This window comes from Pinus tabuliformis, chromosome 2_2 (assembly GCF_031772625.1).
Source record: "Pinus tabuliformis cultivar Carrire ecotype Pingquan chromosome 2_2, CPIR1, whole genome shotgun sequence".
NCBI lineage: Eukaryota > Viridiplantae > Streptophyta > Pinopsida > Pinales > Pinaceae > Pinus > Pinus tabuliformis.
In genome coordinates, this window is record NC_142300.1 from 179,680,774 (window position 1) to 179,702,892 (window position 22,119).

The 22,119-nt window shown below is 36.9% G+C and overlaps 2 protein-coding genes across 2 annotated transcripts in view; one reads left to right on the forward strand and one right to left on the reverse strand.

Moving 5' to 3' along the window:
- The window catches only part of LOC149191989 (uncharacterized), a 458,880-nt gene that overhangs the window by 345,705 nt on the left and 91,056 nt on the right, over positions 1-22,119 (forward strand). Inside the window, exon 11 of the mRNA XM_089404452.1 lies at positions 16,919-17,011. Coding sequence (XP_089260578.1) covers positions 16,919-17,011 — 93 coding nt within the window. The remainder of the gene's footprint in view (positions 1-16,918; positions 17,012-22,119) is intronic.
- LOC149191991 (uncharacterized) lies at positions 6,866-8,622 on the reverse strand. Its single transcript, XM_089406291.1, has 3 exons — positions 7,926-8,622; positions 7,670-7,811; positions 6,866-7,545 (listed from the first exon to the last, which is right to left on the reverse strand). The coding sequence occupies exons 1-3, from the start codon at positions 8,572-8,574 to the stop codon at positions 7,056-7,058; spliced, it is 1,281 nt and encodes a 426-aa protein (XP_089262417.1). The 5' UTR covers positions 8,575-8,622; the 3' UTR covers positions 6,866-7,055.

Genomic DNA, 22,119 nt, shown 5'->3' on the forward strand with positions numbered 1-22,119 from the left:
GAAGATGGTTGGTTCAATGGAAAATGCCCCCAACTCCAACCTGGAGTGTAACCTGTATCACACTAAAGGAAATCTTGCAAAGCAATATCAATAGCATAGGTGGTGACTTTCACAATGATAAGATTAAAAATGCAATTCAACTGAGAATTACAAGTGTTGCTAGGTCCCTATAATACTAGTGTAGCCCCTTTATTGTTATTGTTAGTGTAGCCCCCTATTGTTAATGTTGTGCCCATGTAGCACCCATATTGTTATTGCTGTGTTCTTACATTATTATTGTTATGTAAACTCTAATTATATTGCAACCTCTTAGACTCCTATATATACCAAGGAGGTCTTGTCATTTGATGTTGTTTGAATCATCTAAGAATTGTTCATTTATGTGATATAAAGGAGGTTGCTCCCTCGAAGATGCTAATTTCAAGTCATTGATTTATCCTTTCTTCTGTTTTGTGATCTGGTTGCATAACATTTGGCATCAGAGCTTTGTATTCTAGGGTTTTGTTGCTTCAAACATGCCATCTTGGCATTTTTGCTATAACTATTTTTCTACGAAGCTTCAGAAGTTGAAATTTCGACCCCATAGAGCAGAAATCGTGGTGAACTTTGTGTAGAAATTTCATATCTTAGTTCGCTATATTTTCTAAGAAATGGTTTTTGCATGCTCTAGAATTTAGCCTCAAACATGTGACCTAGGGAAATCGTCATAGCTTTCTCTTCAAGCATTGGATTTGAATTTCATAAGAAGTGACAAAAATTGCACGGTCTGTAGTTTCTCAAGTATCAATTTCAGGGCCGAATGAGGAAACAATGACATGTGGCATTCCATACAAGTTCTCTTTATTGAACCAGTCCATAATCAGGTCATCGTGGGAGATTTGGAATAAATTTATCTTGAGGAATCCAATCTCTTTACTTGTGGCATTGGAAAGAAGTCTCAGAGGGCTAACACAGGGCGAAATTTAAGACCTTGGGAGTTTGAAATTGCAAAGATAAAACAATTTCAATATCGAGCTCCTAAAAGCAAGAAAAATGTGTGTATCGTTTTAATTTTTTTGCATAAATTTTGTTTAAAAAATGAGTTTGAAGTGATGATTCAAAGGGCATAGTGAAGCATATATATCGTTGTTTGATTCTAAAATGCCTTGAAACAAAAAATGGATACACCTAGTAAGCAACCAGAAAACTCCACTATGACGCATGAATAAGAGGAAGAATTGCAACATTATATATCAAAATTACAAGACCAAGTGCAACAAATTTCGCTCTCGCAAAGAGTAACCAAACATGAACTGTAAGCTAAGATGGATGGTTTAGAGATAAAAATGAAAGGCAACATGGAAGATTTGAAGGATGATTTAAAAGCAAACATGGAAGCTAAGATGTATGGTTTGATGAATGGTTTAAAAGCATACATGGAAGGTTTGAAGGAAGGTTTGACAAAGCTGTTACAAAAAATGCTTCGTAATGGTGACAAGGTACTCCATGAAGATCATGATGAGGACAAAAGGAATATGAATTATGATTTTAGAGACTCTATTGTAGGGTTTAAGAATCACCACATTGCAAAGATAAATATGAGGAAGTTTGATGGCAAGGATCTGGTAACATGGATACTACAGATGGGGCAATATTTTGATCTACATGATGTACAACACACACAAAAGGTACACATTGCATCTTTCTATTTAGAACCCAATCAATTTGTATGGTATCGATGATTTTGTTCCGTAAACCACTTGTCACTTGGTCAATTTTTATGGAGGAAATGATAGCACATTATGAGGATACAAAGAGCAACACCTTCTTTAGCCAATTGATAAGTCTCAAACAAAAGGGTTCAATGGTGAAGCACATTGAGGACTTCCATAAATTAAATATCAAGGTAACTGATATTCTAGAGGAGCATAGGATTGATGTCTTCATAGGGACTTTAAAGGATAACATCCAACATGAGGTTCGCCTTTGGGAACTTGATTCATTGGAGAAGGTATTTAGGGTGGAAAGAAAAGTTGAAAGCAAAATTATGGCAACAAGGTGTCTACCATTCACAACTATAAAGATGGAAGTGTTGTTGCTCCTAGTCTTCCAGATCCTACAAGGTTGACACCACAAGAATTGGAGGAAAAACAAGCAAAAGAGCTTTGTTACAGTTGTGATAGCAAATACACTAAAGGTCGTAAGTGTGTTGACAAGGAAGAGAAGGAACAAGAAACATTAAAAGAAGAGGATATACATTAGGAACCAACCCCAAAGATAGAGGAAATGAATTCGACTATATCTTGTAATGCATTGGCGGGAATTACCACTCATCAAATTCTCAAGATAGAAACATATATCAAGAAGAAAAATGTAATAGTGTTGATTGATTCGAGTAGTACCCATAATTTTATTCATTGTAAGATAGCAAAGGAATTAAATTTCTTCCTATATCTAGCACCAGAGTGTCAAGTGATGATTGCAAATGGAGGAACTATAAATTTCTTTGGAAAGTGCCATAATATCAAGCTAATCATGGGGGAATATATATTGATTAGTCTAATGCTTTCCATTCCATTGGGCGGTGCTGATGTTGTATTAGGAGACCAATGGTTACAATCTTTGGGGATGATAACTTTTAATTTTCAAGAACTTTTCTTGAATTTGTTTTGGGAAGAAAAGGAAATTGAATTTAGGGGTATTGCAGGGAAACCAAGGAATATAATCAACTCTAATGGCATGACAAAGCTTTTTAAGAAAGAACGAGGCGTAATTTCACAATAATGCTAACTAGATTATCAAGCATCGAAACCATCTATTTGTCCAAATCTCTAAAAAGCCTTGGACAATCATTCCAAGGTATTTGAGACTGCCAAAGGCCTCCCACCTATTCATGATTATGATCATGCTCTTCATTTGATTCCAGGAAGTGTTCCTCCAAACATCATGCCTTATAGATATCCCTATGCCCAAGAGAGTGAAATTGACACTATGGTTGTAGAAATGTTAGAGGTCGGTATAATTCAACCTAGTCAACGTTCTTTCTCTGCTCCAGTAGTATTGGTGCACAAGAAAAATTGATCATGGCTTATGTGTCCGGATTATAAGGACCTCAATAAGTTCACTATTAAAGATAAAATTCCCATTCCTGTCATTGATGAATTATTGGATGAATTACATGGAGCAATTTACGTGACCAAGCTGGATCTTCATTCAGGATATCATCAAATTAGAATGAAGACTGAAGACATTCCAAAACCAACATTTAGAACTCATGAAGGTCATTATGAATTTTTGGTCATGCCTTTTGGCCTTTCTAATGCACCTTCCACATTTCATGGTTTGATGAATTCCATTTTCAAACCCTTTCTTAGAAAATTCTTGTTAGTATTTTGATGATATAGTAATCTACAACAAGTCTTGGAGGATCGTGTTCAACATGTTGACAGAGTGCTCAAATTATTAGAGGAGAAACAATTATATGCAAAACCTCCAAATGTTTCTTTGGAGTATATGAGGTGGAATATTTGGGTCATATTGTATCTCATGAGGGTGTTAAGGTAGACACTAACAAAATTAAAGCCATTAAGGAATGGAAAATCCCCAGAACCCTGAAGCACCTTTGAGGATTTCTCGGCTTGACAGGGTATTATTGCAAGTTTGTTAAGAATTATGGGAGAATAACAGTGCCTCTAACAACATTAATGAAGAAAGATGGGTTTTCTTGGACTCGAGAAGCAACTAAGGCCTTTGAACATCTTAAAGAGGCAATGTGCCAAGCATCGGTCTTAGTTACACCATACTTCACAAAAACCTTTGTTGTGGAATGTGATGCGTCAGGAAATGGAATTGGTGTTGTTTTAATGCAAGAAGGAAGACCCATTGCTTTTGAAAGTCGTCCAATCAAGGGAAAGTATTTACACAAGCCTATTTATGAGAAGGACATGTTGGCAACACTACATGCACTAAAGCAATGGTAACCTTACCTAATGGGAAGACACTTCAAGGTAAAACAAATCATGATAGTCTTAAATTCTTTTTGGAGCAAATATTATCTTCAGAAGAACAACAAAAATCTTTATAAGAAATCCCAACTCAAACAAAAGATTCTCTTTCAAAACTTACTATAGGGTCAAGAAGGAAATTTTTTGGGATGACCTTAAATTTGATATTCAGAAGTTTGTGGCAGAATGTATAGTTTGCCAACAAAATAAAGTTGAGACAATTAAGACCTCGAGTCTGTTACAACCTTTAGCCATTCCAAGTCAGCACTAGGAGGTGGTCCCAATGGATTTTGTCACAGGGTTACACAAGTTTGAAGGAAAGAGTGTCATCATGGTGGTAGTTGATAAACTAAGTCACCTGAAACGAGGATTTGGGATTCGACAAATACAAGGATTCGAGTGTCGGATACGGACACGTTGACCCCCTTGAATAGGACACGTTCCAATATATATCTATATATATAGATATTAAAAATTAGATATTTCTTACACAAATTCTCATTCATGATACAAATTCATTGTTTTCAAAATTAAACCTTCATCTAGATGTAAGTTTTACAAAGTAACATTATGCATACAAATACAATTGTGACATAAATGATAAATCATAATACATATTCAATTCATCAATGATTCAATAGGAGAAAGACAAGATAGTAAGATAAAGATACTACAGTTTTTTCATTAAGTCATCAAAATCAGAATGTGTTACATAGGTAGTGCAATGCCAATGGAAAATTGAAATAAAAAATACAAAACAACTACAAGTGTACAAGCCTCAAGGCAGTTGGTACCTCATGACTCATGAGTCATCAATCCTCATAGTCATCATCAAAATTAGCATCACTGTACTCATCATAATGGTCACCACAATTCTCCTCTGCTGCATCCTCCTCCCCTATATCCAAAGTCATCTATGCATCTGCTGGTGTGGAGGATGACCCCTCTACAGTATCATCATCATCAAATGTGGCAGGCTCCAACATTGGATCATTGAGATCCAAGTGGGTCAATGCCAACTCAACTATGTTGTCTAGACCCATATCATCAGGAAAGACATCCCACACCTTTGTCTTTCCCTTTAACCACTCATCCCTCTGCCTGTAAATAAGACCAAGGTTGGTGTGCACATACACCATTGTCTCTGCCCTGGATTGCCCAAGCCTGCTCTTCTTAACACTATACAAATTCCCATATGTGCTCCAACTCCTCTCGCAACAAGAGGATGAAGTCACTTGAGAGAGGAGCCTCTTGGCTAATTGTTGTAGAGGAGAGCTTGTTTCCCCGTGATTTTCCCACTAAGAATAGGGCTTCTTAGCCCCCTTGTCTCTAATCAGATCATATCCTGCAAATCGACCAGTGCCATTAGAAAACTCTGCAAAGACATCCGCCACCTCATTAAGGGATGCTCTATCCTGAAAAACACGCCTGAATGCATCTTTCCTCCCCTCTGAGATTTCACCATCCATGTGAGGAGGGAATCTGCGGGAAGGTCCACCATTTAGCCAATCATGGCTATAGTATTTTGGGTTCAATGAGTGGGCCAAACAATGTAAAGGTGTGCAATTCTTGTCCCATCTGATTACAAGAATATCTTGTATGGTGGTGAAGAAGGCCTCTGATGATGTCTCATACTTGAGGCACTCACTCTATAAAATAATGCTCCTCACAGACTCAATCATGGAATCCCATCCCTCATAAACCTCTGCTAGGATGGGTCAGTCTGTATCTGCAAATCGAGGCAAATAAATGATAGGGTCCATGATTTGAATAAGTAGCTACCCTCTCCCACCAAACATCATCTAACCCTGTGTCCTTCACTCTTTTAGAGGCTACTTGATCTGTCTTTCTCCAAAAAGACCAAAACTTTGAAATAACTATGGCCCCAAGAGCAGTCTTGACCTCCCTCAACCTCTTCAACATGATGAATGAAGAGGCAAACCGTGTATCTACAATCTTAAAAAATGATAGATTGTTGTACTCCTTGTAGATAGTGAGGGCATTTGTATGATTTTGTACATAGTTACGGATATGCCGTGCATCCTCAATAATGTTACCAATCCAAAGCACATCAGAAGCAATGGATTTCAGTGCTAAGTTCAATGAATGGATAATGCAAGGTGTCCAAAACCTTTGTGGATATTTAGCTTCCACAATCATGGCAGCAACCTTGCAAACAAATGCATTATCTGCAATATTTTGCAAACAAGGATTAACACCCACTTCTTCAGTAACTTTAATAAACAACTCACCCATATATTGTGCATCCTTGTATTGTCCATGTGCATCCACTACTTTCAAGAAAACTAGACCATTCAAGGAAGACACCATGAAATTGATGAGTGGGTGCCGTGCTAGATTTGTCCATCCATCAGAAACAATGCTAACCCCAGACGTTGGCCATGATGCTTTAATAGGCTCAAGCATTTTTATGCCTCTTTTTTTGCCTTTTTCAACAATGTGGTTCTAAGCTTCTCTGACCCAAGAGGCTCATACCCTGATGGAGCCCCTTGAGTTAGAGCCTGACACATCTCAATAAATAGAGATGAGCATGCAACATTAAAGGATATGAAGCTTTCATAAAAAAAAAGGCAATGGTGAGATCAAGCTCTTCTCGTTTCTCCTTCTGAAAAATCTTGCCCTTTAGACCAAGTGAAATTGCCTTTCTTTTTGCTGTTTGTTCCAATGTTGCACACATCGCGATCGGGATTTAATCGGCGCCGGGAAAAAATCGGAAAAAATCGTTAAAATCGGGAAAAAGTCGGGAAAAAATCGGAAAAAAATCGTTTGGCACAAAAATATTCATTTTTTTTCATTTTTTTTCAATTTTTTTAATATCTAAACCATCTACAACATAAAATAAATACATTGACACATAAATATGATAAAAAAACTAATATATAAGATGTTCAATATCATTTCTAGCGCTAAAATCACACATAACATTGAATCATGTCCTGAATAGTAAGTCCTGAGTCCCAAGTCCAACTCAGCCTCAAAATATCAACAAAAAATATGATAATGTATCTCATCATGTCATAATGTCATATACAATAAAATGAAAGTCTAATCCTATTGATTTCCTCTGCCCCTCTTGCGAGAATATGGCACAGCTTTCTCTTTCCCTCTAGATGTAGAAGCTGGTGCCTGTGGTGGTGGAAATGGCAGTGGAGTCTGACGTGCTCTAGAAGCTGAAGAACTAGTAGTAGCAGCTACAAGAGGCTGAGGTGGACGGAGACCACGTCCTCTACTGGTGGTAGTGGTAGCCCGGGTAGCCCGGGTAGGCGGTGTCACCTCCTCCTCCTGCTCCTCCAACTCCTCCTCCTCCTGCTCCTGCTCCTCCTCCTCCTCCTCCTCCCCCTCCTCCTCCCCCTCATCCTGCACTAACCAATCCTCAGTGGGATCCATGAGAGGCCTCTCGGTCTCAACCCTCCATTCAGCAGTGGTGTCAATCCCATCCAATGAGATGGCTTCCGTATCAGGTGTCTTCTCTAGTTGTTTCACCCACAATCGAAGATTGTAGTAGACATAGACCATGTCATTAAGTCTATGGGACTCCAACCTGTACAAAGTTCATGAAATAATAAATTAATAATTAATATTATAAAAAAAATATTGTTTAAAACTTTAATGAATTCAAAAATTTATTTGGAAATTTGCAATATTTTAAATGTTTAAGTGTTAACCTATTGCGCTTCTTGTTGTGTATTTTTTCAAATACACTCCAATTGCGCTCACATCCCGAGGAGCTGCATGTTTGGCTGAGGATGCGCACGGCAAGATTTTGCAAAAGGGGTACTCTGCCACCATACATCTTCCACCATGCGTCTACAACAAAATTACAAAGAAAATTTTAAATAAACATAAGAAAAAAATGGAATTTGAAGAAACAATGAAATTTGAAACAAAGTTACAAAGTACATACTACAAACTAAAAAATACCTGGGATTTTAACCGTCCTATCATTGATAGCCATCTCAAAGCCAAATGTGCCACCTGACAACTTATATTGCTCAATTTGTCTAGAGACCTCCATACGTTCTTCTGGAGTTTTCACCATCTTCTGGACACAGGTTAATAATCCTTCCACGACCTCAACATCAAAATTAAACCCACATGCATAAGAAAATGCAGGGTTCAGGAAAAGGCCAGCAGCATGAATGGGACGATGGAGTGTGTTGTTCCATCGCTCATCAATGACCTTCCATAGAAGGAGTTGTCTCTGGAACCCATCATCTCCCTTGTCATCATAGTAGGACCGAATGGCTTCTTTGGCCCTATCCATGGCTTCATACAAATAGCCCATTGCGGGCTTCTCACCATCTACCAACCGAAGAACCTTTACCAAAGGTTCTGTGACAGCGCACACCTCCTGCACTCCCGCCCAGAAGTCTTCTTGGTATGAAACAAGTCTGCAGACGGCCTCTCCTTCTGGTTTGCGGCTCATTGGCGAAGAACGCCACTCCTCTGAAACAAACATTCTCTTCAAATCCCACATAGAATTCAAGAGGGATTGAAGAGATATGAAACTCGTCGCAAACCGTGTAATGGCGGGGCGCACCAACTCTTTGTTGTTGGTGCATTTTCTCATCAAGCTAAGCACAGATGTGTGATTGTAAATAAATTTGTGATGGTTTTTGATGAGTCAACAGCCTCTTTGACAAAGGGAATTTTCCCTATGTCCTCTAACATCAAATCAATACAATGGGCAGCACAAGGTGTCCAAAATAAAGTAGGATGCCTGTCCATAAGCAATCTACCAGCAGCAACATAATTTGCAGCGTTGTCCGTTATGACTTGGACAACATTTTCTGCACCCACCTCCAAAATAAACACATCCAGCAAATCACATAAATTTTTTGCATCTTTGATTTGATGAGTTGCATCAACAGATTTGATAAACATAGTCCCCAAGGGACAACTAACCAAGAAGTTTATAAGGGTTCTCCCCTTTTGGTCAGTCCAACCATCTGACATAACAGTGCATCCTGTTTGTGCCCATGATGCCCTAAAATCCTCCAATCTTTGGGTGCAGTCACGCTTTTCATCTTGAAGAAGCCGGCCTCTGAAATCATGAAGAGAAGGGAGTTTGTACCCCGGGCCAACACTGGCAACAGCATCAAGAGTAGGTTGGAAAAATGGATTATTCCTTATAATGCTGAAAGGAATATCACTCCAGAGGAGAAATTTTGTCATCAACTTGTCAGCTTTTTCTTTTTCAGTTCTTTTCATCATTGAACCGATAGTTGGTTGTGAACCAGGTGTGGTTCGAGGAACAAAATATGATGATGCAGCAAACGGATTGACTGACGCTGCAGTAGAACCTGTGCCACTTGGCCCACTTCCTTCAACTGACCTTCTTAGTTGCCTTTTGAGTTCTTCTTTGGCGTCTCTAGTGTGCTCTAATTCTCCCAATGCTCTCATGGCTTTTTGGATAATTTCAGCATTTGTCTTTAGACAGGGCCCCACATCACGTCCAGGGATTTGTGCAAGGTGGAACTTCAACCTGTACACCCCCCCGAATATTTCCTTTCCACACAACTTGCAAATCAAGTTTTGTCTATCATTCGGAGTTTTAGGGTCACCATATTCCCAGAAAGGATCCAATTTCCTTGGCATGTTTGTTTTTGAATTTTGAATTTGCAAACCTATGGAAAAATAAGGATTAGGAAATAGGAATTTAGGATTACATAAATGATAATAGTAAATAGTAAATACAAATTACAATTTAGCATTTGCAATTTCTAAACCCAAAAAACAATGAAAAATAAAAAAAAATAAACAATGTTTAAAGAAAATGAGAAAATAAAAAACAAAAATTGGTTCTCATAGTCATAACAAATAACCCATCCCAAATCAATGAAAAATTTCCAAAAATTCTTTAAAAACAATGAAAAACAAAGTTTTTAGAGAACCAAAACAAAAAAAAATTAATCTACATACCTGGTTTATGGACAAATTCGCGATCTTGGCTTGGATTCCTCCTAAAATCGGCTCCCACAAGCGACGGCAACCCTCTCCCTCCCTTCTTCTCCTTCTCCTCCTTCTCCTCCGCGGCGGACTGCTGAATGAATAAAATAAAAATCGAATTTCCATATAAAACGCCCGCTGCCCCCGTGCCCGGCGATTTTTTCCTTAAAAATCGCGATTTTTTCGAAAAAATCGCGATTTTTTAAAAAATCGCGATTTTTTCGATAAAAATCGTTAAAAAAAATTTCCGCCGATTTTTGGATAAAAATCGCGATTCGAATCGTCATTTTGAAAAAATCGCGATTTTCCGATTTTATCGCGATTAAATCGCGATGTGTGCAACACTGGTTTGTTCCCCACCAAAACTCTCAAATGTGATTTTTTTGTCGTTTTTTGTCAAGAGTGGAAGGGGTCCATCATTCTTGGTTTTTTTAGATTTTGCAGCCACATTTTCTATATTAACATTGGACTCTCTTTCCATTTCTTTCCTCTTTGGTAAATGCACTTTTGTACACACTGCAATTCCACAACTTGGTAAAGCCAACAAATGACCTTTCACACGGAAATATGTGCTCGTGAAAGTAGTGTTGCAATAGCTGCATTTCGAACTCACATTGCCTCCCCCCTTCACCTTGCTGCTTGGCCCTTGCTCTCTTGTGACGTATTTCCACAAGGGGTATTTGTTATCTTGAGGAGGAAGTCTTCCCTCAACATTTGAAGCTGCTGTTGCAGCCCCACTTGCAATAGAGGGAACACTTGCGATAGACCTTGATGAAATTGGGAGAGAAGGGGCATCTCTAATGGGGACATTCTACCACTTCCTTTGCCCCTTCCTTGCATCCCTTGATGGAGGCATGAATGCTGTAAAAAAATAAAAAAGAAATGCACATGTTTGTAAAAGAAATGCACATGCAAAATGTTGTAATAAAAATGCAAAAAATAGAGAGAAAATGCAGTTACCTATTGCTTGAATCTACTTGAAAATGCTCCCACACCCTTTGTTCCGTGCTCCCAAACACCCACAAAAACCTACAACAAACTAAACAAGTCAATGTGAAAATAGAATGCCAAAAACTGCCTTTATAAAGCCGCGAGGGTTGTGTTAGCGCTTGAAATTTCACCTCAGGCTGAAAAAGGTAAACTTAAAGGCAACATCAAACCACTTAGCCTCGTAGCTAGCCCTACGGGGCAGGAGAGGGCTCTCTACGGTCTATCTCAGTAAAGATCTTCAATGGGCGAGATGACCAATAGGAAAACACTGATTTTAGGCTAGTAAACTGATCAAGAGGTTTAAATTTGGGATTTTTAAAGTTTTGGTGGAAAATTGGGGAAATGGCAATTTTAGGTGCGGGGATTGGACACAGTTTTCGCAGGGGGTTCTTTGGGGCGAGGTAGGAAACAGTATTGATGCCTTTAATAGAGATGGATGGATGAGAATGACCGGTGAGGAGTTAAAGAGAGCAAGCAATAACCTTGAATTCCCTTTAAACAGTCGAAAACATTGATATTAAGCAAACTTAAAAGCAGAGCATGACAATCATGAGTTCTACTTTAACACTTCATTTGCCTAATGTGCAGAAGGAAAAGTAAGGAAATGATTCACATAACACACTTACAAGTACAAAGAGAAACACACCATCAATACATGTGACCACAAGAATCCCAAAAAGGACTGCAAAACCCTGGTCTTCCTTTGCCAAAAATTGCAGAGATACAGTGAGTAATACAATAAGAGCTTCTCCCTCAAGAGTCCAACCATGAAAATGAGCAAGAGAGTACATAATATAGATCATCTAACATCTTTCCCTGCCTCTAGGGGTTGAGTTCACTATCCTAGGAGCTGTTTCAACCAATTCTAAACTAAGCACTGAAAACTAGGCAGTCAAAACAACTTGCCTCTATAAACTAGGAAACCAATTCATTCATTTAATTTTCACCTATCTCGTGAATGAATCTTCCAGAAGAGATACATAAGTGTAAAAGTGTCATAAATTTACATCATTTACAACAAGAAGGATAAAAATCAACTCCAAAAAGTCAAACATAGTCAAAACTACGTTTTGCTGAGCTGTAGGCTGAAATCCTGAGCAATTTGCCTGATGGGTCGCGCGCCATTCCTGAACGGGTCGCGCGCTTTGAGAGCACTTTTTGGGCACTTCCAGGTGTCGAAATGGGGCAAGAGTAGGCTTGTTGGAAAGGTCTGGATGTCTACTTTCCAACCCAAGTGGAATTTCTAAATTTGGTGGTCATTTACCCCTCCAAAATTGCAATCTCCCAAGACTGCTTCCTGTGTGTCAAAAATGTGGCAGAAAGTCATTTTTGCTTGTTTTTTGACTTTCTGGAGGCCCAGAACTTCATAAAATCTCTTGGCAATGGGTGAGCATGTGTAACTTTTCATGACAAATCCAGAAATGTTGAGTTTTCCCGGAACGGAGTAGCCAAATGAAAGGGTCGCGCGGGGGGTGAGACCCGTTGAGGGGACAAAACCTGTTTTTTGCCTGAAAAAACCAAAAATGACCCAAAATGCTCAAAATTTCTTGGAATTTGTGCTGGGGCTAAGCTATTTAGTGCCATGCTCCTTCAAGGAAGCCTCGACCAAGATGTGGAGGAGGTCGGACCTTTTTCTTCGTTTTTGTGCTTTGGCCAACCGCCTTTGGAGCACCTTCATTTTTGCCTTGTATACGTGCATTCGGGCCCAATAGTGGTTTTTCATGTTCCGGAGCAGGCTCAACTTCTGGTGTTGACTCACGATCATCACTTTGCTCATAGTCGGTTTCGGTTTCTGACATGGTTTCAGGGGCAAAGTGACTGAAATGTACTGCTGCTTCTGTTTTGAAATCTGTTGTTTTAACTGTTTTGAAATGCTGTTTCAAGGGGACAAGTAGCACAAGGTAAATGTTAGGGAAGGGAGACTTGGAAGGGAAATTGGGAAAAATATATGAAACAGGGGTTAAAGAGAGGAATCATGACATCAACATCATCATACAATTTCATTTGCAAGGATGTTATGGAAGGTAGGGTTTAGGGTTTGATTTTTGATTTCTTAATATTTTTGGTAGGGAAATTAAATAACAGTGATAAGGGAGTAAGAAATGGGAGGTGGGAAAATGTAGGAACAATAGGAATGAAAAGGAATACCTTAAAACAACAAAACAAACCCTAGCAACTTTGATATTTTGAAGCAAAAGCACATGGAGTCTTTACTTGCAAATGAAGGGTCTTAAAATATTATCATGATCTTCTCAAGCTTTAGCAAACCATAATTTATATGATTGAAGGCCTACCAGACAAGCTTGAACAATTTGTGGTCGCTTGGCAGCTTGCTGGTAATTTTCTGTGGAGGAAACCCTGATGGGTCGCGTGCCCTCAACGGGTCGCGCCTGTGTAATTTCTGAACTAGAGTGGGCAGCCTGACGGGTCGCGCGCCTCCAACGGGTCGCGCGCCTGGTTCAACAGGTCGCGCGCCTTCCCAACTCACATAATTCGCTCAAACTCTCTTGGAAACAATTGCTCTATCTCTTGAATGCGCAATGAGGCTTGATGGAGGGAGAGAGACTTTATAGCCATTGTTTTGAATAAATTTCATGTCACAACCCACATGGTTTCCTTTTATCCTGAAATTGATTGATTTGATGCTTTTCTTTGATAATTTTTGCAGGGATAGCATCTGAGGGATCTCGACAAGGGAGCCAGGGTTACATGCTGTCCTTTGAATCATTTTGAATTTTTACAAGTTTTACAAAATTTTGTGAAATGACCTTGGCTTTAAAAACAAGGTTTTTAAATCCAAGGTGAAAATTAGCTGCACAAGATAGAATCTTTCGAAGAAACATTTTGAAAATCATCCCTCTGGCTTGCTGGGCACTTATTGACCTTCAGAGACATGACCTTGAAGATAAATTTGACCTAAACCCTAGACCTAGAAATTTTGACCTCAAGACAAGACAAATAACCTTGAAAAAGCTTAATGACTAAAACAACTTGATCCAGCAGTGCCAAGAGGGGAATAAAGACACCAGCTCCTCCATCAGGGTTATGGCATGCCTAATGGAATGCAAGACACTGATGAGACACCTACTTATGCAAATGCAAAGAGCTTTGATCGCTGATGGAGGGCTACTAGACCGACTCTAACAGGTTGCTCAATTTCGGATTCGAATTCGAAAATCAAGACACGTCATGTTCGATCGAGACAATCCGAATTCGATTGTGTCCCGATCGGACACGTTTGGAAGGACACGAATCCGACTGAATCGTGTCCGATTTGCCTTATTTGGGACACGACGGGCCTGGGGGATGAATCTGTATTCATAGTTGATAAACTTACCAAGTATTCACACTTTTGTGCATTATCTCGTCCTTTTAAAGCCAATACAATTGCTAATGCATTTATGGAAACAATTCAAAAGCTATATGGAAACCGAGACTTCTTGTGAGACTTCTGTAACACTGAACTTGACACCTTCTTCTGGGACTTCTGTAACCCTGAACTTGACCGAGATTTCAGAGAGGAGTGCAAGGATATCTTTGAGATTGTGATTACCTACTGTAATCACCACCGAAACTTCAAAGACATCGACAATGGTTTTCTGCGTATAATGTTGATACTTTCTGCGCCTATATATAGTAGTTAGGTTCCATAAATAAGATGACATGACCATTGAACCGGTGTGTCATCTTTTATGAGCCGACTTGATAGTCTTTTAATTTGATTTCCAAGCCTACGTGACAGAGAGGATGGTGCTTGTCATTTGGAAGGCTGCTAGATTCTAGGTTGACCCATTTTCATTACATAGATGCTCATGTAGAGCTCTTCAATATAATCTTGACTCTTTGACTTTCCTAGACTGATGGAATGAGCAAGAAACTCATTCATATTAATTATAAAAATAATAATTGTTTTTCTTGACAAGTGCAAAGATCAAAATTACATTGACAAATACTGAACCTAGTTACCCTTTTTTTTCAACACTAGGCATCCCCCCTCAAATTTGTCTAATCACACTTAATATAAGAAAAAACGAAATTTCACGTATTAAAAAACTGTAAAAAAAATAAAAAAAATGAAAAAAATTTAAAAAAAAAAAAAAAAAAAACTAAACTTAAAAAAAAGAAAAATGAAACAAAACTAAAAATTAAAAAGTTAAAACTTACATGGTTTAACTTATTCATTTCCCAAATTCTCTTGCCCGTTGTCGAGCTCTTTTGAGTGCTCTGTTGCTGCCGCCGAGTTATGCTCTCTTACTCACCGTCAAGTTGTGCTCTCTTGCCGCCATCAAGCTCTGCTCTCTTGCCCACCGTTGAGCTCTTCTAGAATGATGAATGATGAATTTAATTTTTAAATCAATGTAGATTATATAGTGATGAAAGATGAATGATGAATGATATGGATCAATGTATTTGAATATTTCATTATTGAATCTCATGGTATGGATGAATGATGAGTATGTCATATGAATGATGTATGTATCAAAATGAATGATGAGGATGGATCAATGTATGTCATTATTTAATTCAATTATGAATTTAAATTTTATGTGTGGATCAATGTATTACTATTAGTCTATTTATGCTTTCATTATTGAATATGAACTTGAATTTTCTATATATATAAAGTTAAAAATTATATACCCCGACGTCCCCTCACACCCCTGAAACTTCCCTAAAATTTGAGGGTACTCCCACACGTCCCCTCTGTCCGTCTCCCCTCACCCGCGTCTCACTGCACCAGAGTCTTAGTGGAACATTACAAATAAGTGCAATGTTCCACAAAAGATCGAATTGGGATGGTTAGATCATTTTTTGGTTTAACTGTTTTGTTCATCACCTAGGGGTTCATAGCGTCTTGTGTTATAAATTATAACAACTCTAAAATTGAGAAAGATGCAATGACATTACAAGACAAAGAAAATGGTATGAAGCCTTTCCGTAAATATGCTTTGAGGACAAAAGATATCTTAATGGGAAGGCAATTTAATGAATATAAAAATAAAGATAACATTAAATAATAATTAATAATTAGTATAATGAAAGGTCAACTCAGATCCAGGGTAGGAAATATGGAGGCTAATTGGGTCATGCGCCTCACTAGATACATTTATTTTTCTTTTTATTTTGATTTTATATTGATAATATTTTTTAGAGCTTGTGGTACTCTAGTCTAAGGTAAAATAATTTATTGTTGTGGTTCTAGCATCTTATTAGGGGGCATTGTTTAAGACTTGATAGGTATTGGATTCAACTGGGAGTTCTTCCTCGACATGATTATATGTGGATTGATTGCACTTTGCCAAACACATACATGGCCCTTATCATTGTCGTTGGCAGCAGTCTGCATTAGCTTATGCCTTACAAATCATTTTCATCTTGGACTAACATTCCTGTTTATTATTTGCATTATTATTTTTAGTCAATGCCCCAATGGGTGCTTGTTAAGGATGGATTTAATTAGTGGTCTATGGTGAATATTACAATTATTAAAAAATGTAAAGGTTTTTAAGGTGATAAATTGTTTCTTAGATGATAAAATTGTATCATATTTCCTAATGAATAGAAGCTATTTAACACTTTATGAATATTATTTAATGAATAGAAGCCATTCAACATTCTATGAATGTTATTTAATGAATAGTTATGAATAGAAGCTATTTAACATTCTATGAATGTTATTTAGTGAATAGAGATACTCGTTCATGAACCATGATTTGAATTGTCTAGAATTAGTGCATGAGTATTGATGTCCTAGATGTTTTGTTTTGAAGTAACCTTGAGAGCTGTGCTTTTGTTTTTTCTATCATTTTGTGATTTTAAAATTCTCATTGTAGTGACTCGTATGATCCTATCTATATGCTTGGTTTGACACTCATATCTTTGTTTAGTAACATAAGTTGCTACATATTCAACATTTTATTATAGATTTTGTTAGACAAGATGAGCGGTCTGATTTGGTTCTCCTTGCTTTACAGGTGCTTAGGCAAAGTGGGGGATCAGTAGAGCTTCTAGATGTGTCTTCCGAGTTTCCTGAGTTAAAGCGTCGCCCTGGCCTCAAGAGTTGGAAGGTTAATTACTGGTTGTTAGAGAATTATGATGCAAATTACCATAGATGGATTATATAACAAGAACGTTAAATTTTTGTATTTTGATGCTTTTAACATGAAATTGCAGCATATAAAATACATGCAATTGCAGAGAAAAGAGAAGTATATTCAAATTTTTGGTAATTAAAATGGTGTACATAGAAAGTATGCTAATGAAAACGAATATCAATTACTCGTTAACTAGCTACGTAAGGTTAGGACACTATTGGTGTCATTTTATTATGTTAATAATAATTATAACATTAACCACAATAAGCACAATCACAATGTGACCATTATTCAATACTGATTCCACTGCCCTCCCTTGATGATCATATTGAACTTAAAACCAGGCTTGTTTCTAAATTTTACGAATGTGAATGAAATGATTTGGTGAAGATTTTTGTAGTGTTCCCTTTGTGCTGCACAATATTGCAGCAAATCTTACCACATTAAACCAGCTTTAAAATGTTAAAATGTAAAATGTAGTGACGATGAAACTCCACATGGTTTTATCATGCATGGAATGTTTGATTTTCAGAATAAAGTACAGTTGCATGGAATTGTATCTTATAAGAGTCATCTGGAGCGAACAAAGTTCGTTCTTCAGATTAAATTAATTACTCCAAAAGACTTGGAATATAAAGATATCCATGAGGATACAAATATTATATATTAAATGTGTGAAATAAGAATGATAATAAGAATGAATTACAATGAGAACAAGAGGCTTGCTTTTATATCAGGCAAGTGTCTCTTCACGAAGAGTCATGTCTCATTTAGACATGCCTCTTCAGCCTAATTACTAGTTTAACTAATCATTTTTTATGATTATTATTGTTTACATTATTTTACATTATTTATATGTATTTTATTCGTTACATTGCCTCCTTCCTCAAAAAGCTTTGTCGTCAAAGCTTGTCGATGAAAAAGGCTTGATCTCTTTTTCGGCTTCGAAAGTCTTTCTGTCTCAGAACAGTCATCTTCGTCGATACAAGATGATATGATCTTCTAAGTGAAACAAAATTGTCGCACTGAGAAGGGATTAGACCATCCCAGATTAATCTTCTGTGGAATATTCTGATCACTGGAATTTTGTAACGACTTGTCATCGTAGGACTGGATTGAGGTTACATTACTCTTCTCCGGAACATCAATTTATTGTTTCTGGTTTGAATGGTTCAGATATGTAGCATGGTTGATTCGTCTATTCTCATGATTCGAATGCCGATATGGGACTCTACTTTTCCTTATTGGGCATGTGGCAATTTTTATATTTTCTTCTGGTGAAGATGTTGTTAAGTTGGTTATGGAACATTCACTTGGGATGTTCATTCTCTGAACTGCAACATCTAAGTTTGTATTTTCCTCAACTTTCTTCTCTTCTTCTTGAGTTGTGATATTCATTGGATCGGTATTCGTTCCCTTATTTTCCACTTGAATTCCTACATTTGATGCTTCCTTCTCGATAAGTTTTTGTACCTTGTTTTCTATTGACGTCTTATCCTTCTTAAGTTTCTTAATTTGCGTCAATAATTTTTCACTATGGTTTTTAAGTCGAGAACTTATTCATTTTTGTCAACAGTGATTTTGTCAATTTCATTTTGCATATTTTGTAATACTTTTTTACCTTCTTGAGAAATTACTTTTGAAATATCTGATATATCTTCTGGTGTTACTAAATTTGGTTTCAGCATAACATCTTGGAGTGTTATTTTCTTCTTCTTGTAAGAAAATGTTAATTTTTTTTTTTTTTTTTCGTATTTAAGATGACAGATCCTAGAGTTTCCATCCAGGGTGATCCCAAAACAATGTCACTATTGTCAAGAAATAAGGTTTTCACGGTGAATTGCGAGGTAAAAGTGTAATCTCCAATACTTAGGTGTAGATTGCTTATGTCATATTGTTTGTCATATTCGCCAAAAATATTCATTTCAACTATATTTGATTCAGGAATCACCAATTGGTTAGCACATTTAGGACTAACATAATTACTTTTTTCAGCAGGACTGATAGAGATTATGATATCTCTTCCTGCGAGTGATCCTTTGATTTTAAATAGTGTATCAACACATTTACTAAAGGTTTTAGAAAATCTTCCCTCTTTCATTTCTGAACTACACTCAATTTCTTTATCGTCAACGGTTGACTCCATTTTTACTTTGTTAAGATGAACTTGGGATTTTTTTTAAAGTAATTCCTTTTATAAAACTTCAAAACTTTGTTACTTCTTTGAATCTCGGAATTCACCTTTATATATATATATATATTTTTTAATCTTCCCTTATATATATATATATTTTTTTTTTAATTTTTTTTTTGTTCTTTAAATTAATTAATTAATTAAAATATGCTATTTTAATTAATTAATGTTACTTACATATATGTATATTTTTTTTCAATAAATACCCTTTCTATATATATATATTTTCCAAATATTTTCTTTTTTTTTAAATAACCTTGACTCTAATAAGTTCCTCTTAATATATATTTTTTAATAAATTAAATATATATAACTACACAATATAATTATATAGTATATATAATTATATTAACTCTATGGCCCCCAAGATTATAAATACATCTTGCGGCTAAATACGTTGTTGTAATTTGTTAGTGGTTCAACCAACCTACAATGACGGTCAACCTACAGGTTGGAACGACGTGATGAATCGATTAGAATGAATCGGCAGCAACAAAGGCTGTTGGAACGATGGAATGATTCTGAGGTGGTAGAATGACTCGGATAGGAAGGCGGAAGCAATGCAGACAGACAACGTGGATCGATGGAGGGACAGGTGGCAGAATGACTCAGATAGGAAGGCGGAAGCGATGCAAACAGACATCGTGGATTGATGAAGGGACATAATCTATCTTTCTTAGCCAACGAGTGTCGGGAAGCTATCCTTCTGAGCGAGCAAGTGGCTGGAATATAATTTCCTGAGGCAGCAACGAAAGGTAAAGGGAAACACTGCGACTTTGCAATGGAGCTTCGACGGTTGTTGGATGGACTTTGACCCGATTGGATGTCAACTACTGCGGATGTTTCTGCTAACGTAGTCGACTTGCTCTGACAGTAGCAACGGTCTAGCAAGGTATCAATTTCTGGTGGCGGTCGCAGTAGGATGCTCGACGATTATTGGATGCGATAACGACAAGGTAAGGTTTTGATTTTTGTTGTTTTGTTTCTGTTTTTCTTTTAATTATGAATATATTTTTTTTAATATTTTTTTTTTGTTCTTTCGATATACATTGATCTTTTTATTTATTAATATTCTCTTTATCTTGACTCTTTTTTTTTTCTTTCTTTTTTTAAATATAATTTTTTTAATATAAAACCTTTTTTTCTCTTCTCTTTTTTTTATTCTATTTTTTTTCTTTTCTTATATATATATCTATATCTATATCTATATCTATATCTATATATATATATATATATATATATATATATATAGATTTTAGTTTTTCCGTATCTTTTTTTGGTAATCCTTGTAATTTTTTTTTTTGAAAGAATAACTTCGGTGTAAATCACATGTAGACATACATTTGACAAATGTATGTCTACATGTGATTTACGCCGAAGTTATTCTTTCAAATATTATGGATCACAGAAGCCTCAATTCAACTAATTTTTTTTTTTAAATGGCCAAAGGCCTCACGGTTGAATGGAGAATCTCCAAATTCTTGTAGCGAAACACTTCAATGACAACAATGTTGATGAATTTGACGGTCAAAGACCTGGATCGAAGAACATGACTCTGTGCAACAGTGGAGCGGCCAGAGGATCCACTGCTCCAATACCAAATGAAGCGAACAAAGTTCGTTCTTCAGCTTAAATTAATTACTCCAAAAGACTTGGAATATAAAGATATCCATGAGGATACAAATATTATATATTAAATGTGTGAAATAAGAATGAATTACAATGAGAACGAGAGGCTTGATTTTATATCAGGCAAGTGTCTCTTCACGAAGAGTCATGTCTCATTTAGACATGCCTCTTCAGTGTAATTACTAGTTTAACTAATCATTATTTATGATTATTACTGTTTACATTATTTATATATATTTTATTCGTTACATCATCCTACGCTGGGAGAATGATATATGAAAATGTTGGAAAAGTTTGAAAATGCAATTACCTACATCAAAGAACAATCTAGCCCTAAACATTAACACAATGCCTTAAGTGATCTTAGAAAAACAACGAAGGAAAATTGTATACTCGAAGAAGAAGTTGCTGTCTTAAGACATCAAGTGCAGGAAGCAAAAAGGAAAGAGAAAAACTTCACAAGTCAATTAGAGGAAGCTGTTAAAAAGTACGAGGAGAAATTTAGTCAATTGCAAAAGGAACTTGATGCAGCTCTAGATGAAATAAACAGGCTCAAGGAATGGTAGGAGCAATTGCAAGTTGTCGAAAGGAAAAATCATGTCATTAATGAGAAGGGTCAAGAAATTGCTCGCTTGAAGATGAAGGCAAAAGAAACAGGTAAAGCTCCATGCAATGAAGGCACATGCTCCAAGCCCCTGCAAAGCAAGGTTGAAGAGATGCGTTATAGCAAAATCCTTCAAAGGCCAAGTTGATGTGAAGGACAAATGAAGTTAGAAAATGTTGCTGCTCCAAGAAATAATGCTGAAGTAATCAAGGACAAGTATCAACAAAGGGCTGTACCACCCCCAAGGAAGAATGTCTTCAGAAGATCAACAACATCAAGAGCTTATGACAGGGATGATTATCAAGGCAAGTATCAAAACCCTAGAAGCAAGCTTACAGGATCACAAGACAGATATCCAAATGGCTTCATCAGAAGAAAGTATATGTTACTTACTCCATCATTCAGATATCATGTAGAATGCTACAGATGCAATAACTATGGACATATAGTTCGTGATTGCAGATACATTGTGGATTTTTCATGAAGGAGAACTCTAATATCATGTACAAGAAGGTCTGGAGAAGAAAACAAAAGCAAGAAGATCAAGTGAATAAAGAAATCTCAGCTGTCATTCTCTCAGGACTTGTGAAGTTGCAAAACCATGATGAATCCTCTGATTAGAAGGAAGATGTCAAGGTTCAAAATAATCCTGCA

Coding starts and splice junctions, on each gene's coding strand:
- LOC149191991 (XM_089406291.1), bottom strand. CDS start 8,574: ATGAGAAAATGCACCAACAACAAAGAGTTGGTGCGCCCCGCCATTACA. Junction 7,812..7,925: donor TAGGACGGTTAAAATCCCAG/GTATTTTTTAGT, acceptor ATTTTGTTGTAG/ACGCATGGTGGAAGATGTAT. Junction 7,546..7,669: donor CACAACAAGAAGCGCAATAG/GTTAACACTTAA, acceptor AACTTTGTACAG/GTTGGAGTCCCATAGACTTA.